Genomic DNA, 1,989 nt, shown 5'->3' with positions numbered 1-1,989 from the left:
TCTGGAACAGGCTCCGGAAATGCTCCTCCCCAATGATGGAGACAGCAGAGCCGGTGTCAATGAGGAACGTGACGACACACGGCGGCGACGTCGAAGCAAGTGGCGTCACGCGGACGTCGACGTAGACTCCTGTACGCATGTCGGTGTGAACGGAAAGAATGCTGAAAACGCTCGCCGCATCCTCGTCCGGCACCACTTCATGAACTCGAGCTGAACTTCTCCCTCGGTTGTGACAGGCGCGTCGACAGACTTTCTGGAAATGGCCGCGGCGTCCGCATCCGAAGGAGGTACGGCCACGTGCGAGGCAGCGAGACAAGTCGCACGTTGATGTGCCGCAGTTTCCACATGCAGCGGAACCGTTGGGGCCGGAGTACGGAACGACGCTGCCGGAGTTTCGTGACGCTGGCGTGCGTGCAGGGCGCGTGCACGGCGAACCGCGTTAACGGCTGTCAGAACGACGGCTCCCTCGACCGTTGCGTCTGTATAACTTCCGCCCCCGTGAAGCTTGCGACGTGACGCGACGGACAGGGTTTGCGAGGGCTTCAGACTCACGTGCAGCCTGCTCGCCAAGCTGCGCAATTTCCACTGCGCGGTCGAAAGTCAGCGTGTCTCCTTCGAGGAGCAGTCTCTCACGCAGACGCGGGCACGTGACGCCGGCGACGAACTGGTCGCACATGTTTTCGTCGGCTTGAGCGGCGAAGTTGCAGGACGCTGACAGTTCGCGGAGCGCAAGGGCAAAGTCCGCTGCTGGCTCACCGGAAAGTTGACGACGCTCGCGGAACCGTTGTCATTCCACCCAGACGTTGCAGCGGGCAGCGAAGTGACGTGTTAGGGTTAGGATGGCGGCGTCGTACGGGTTTGGCTTGTCTGGCCTGCTGCTCTTTCCTGCCTCGTCGGCTGTTGCGGCGGCGGCTGGCGAGTTCGGCGTCGGCTGCGGAAGCGCGTCAAAAATGCGCTGTCCTTCTGGTCCCAGGCGGTGCAGGAGCAGGGCTTGCCGACGTGCCGGGGGCAGCTCGTTGGCGCCGGAGGCGAGCAAAAAGTTCTCGAAAAGTCGTAACCAGCGGGACCATGGCACAGCTGGCGTGCCGGGCGTGGCGAGGAACGGTGGCGGAGGCGCAAATCCCGTGACGTTCATCCTCGTCGCCAGTTGTAGTGTTCCGGGCCGGACGGCCGCGGAAGGGGAGAAACCCAGACAAGAACCAGACTGTGTGCCGATCCGGAAGAGGATGAATTTTAACTTGTCTCGTGCCGTGCTGTACATAGACAAGGTGGTGGCGCCATCTCATGGAAGGCGCTACAACTACGACTTGTCACAGGGTGTCGCTGTACCACACTACACAATCTATGCAGTGAACATAAGTAAACAATAACGCAACTTTATTTCAGATCCACCACCGGAGTGCCCATCAAAACCAGCTGCTTCAGGAGCCAGAGGAAAGCTAAAGTAGAAAACCTGGGAGTAGAAATATTGCGGTTAGAAAAAATGTGATTGTATAGCTTAAACGATGCCGACGGAATTTTGCAGTGGAAACTTTTTTCAGTTGGGCTGTTCTACTGGTTCTTTTTAAACAGCCTTCTGTTAAGACTCAGGTGTGTCTCTCTGTTCCTATTTGTATTGTTACAAGCTCTTGAAACGACCTTAATAAAGTCAACTTTTTTGTGCATCCCATGTGCACGTCTGTTTTACTCTCCAGTGTTATTCTCAACAACACATCGTTCATTCATTCATTCCATACTTTAGGTTGTGGCAGACAAATATGCTGTGTGATGTATTCTATGGCATGTTGTGCCCTTTGCGGTTCTGATCCGGTGCGTTCTATGCTCATAGACAAAGTTACGAGGTAATGTGGTCAAATCACTTGAAGAGCAGCTCTAACAGAACGTTGCGGAGACGAGCAAAGCAAATCGTTCTCGGAGGCCCGATACCGCCCCGGGAGCGCGCTTGAAAACATGTTGAGAAGTTGCAGCACGAGCTCCCGATACAGGCAT

General features: G+C 55.9%; 1 protein-coding gene across 1 annotated transcript; it reads right to left on the bottom strand.

Annotated features, from left to right (window-relative positions):
- Nucleotides 1-787: 787 nt before the first annotated feature.
- LOC121837566 lies at nt 788-1,502 on the bottom strand. The gene has a single exon (XM_042293199.1). The coding sequence runs from the start codon at nt 1,259-1,261 to the stop codon at nt 788-790; it is 474 nt and encodes a 157-aa protein (XP_042149133.1). The 5' UTR covers nt 1,262-1,502.
- Nucleotides 1,503-1,989: the final 487 nt, after the last annotated feature.

This window comes from Ixodes scapularis, unplaced genomic scaffold (genome assembly GCF_016920785.2).
Source record: "Ixodes scapularis isolate PalLabHiFi unplaced genomic scaffold, ASM1692078v2 PGA_scaffold4__175_contigs__length_147842914, whole genome shotgun sequence".
Classification (NCBI taxonomy): Eukaryota; Metazoa; Arthropoda; class Arachnida; order Ixodida; family Ixodidae; genus Ixodes; species Ixodes scapularis.
The sequence above is the reverse complement of the archived record's forward strand: the minus strand, read 5'-3'. Positions and strand labels throughout refer to the sequence as shown.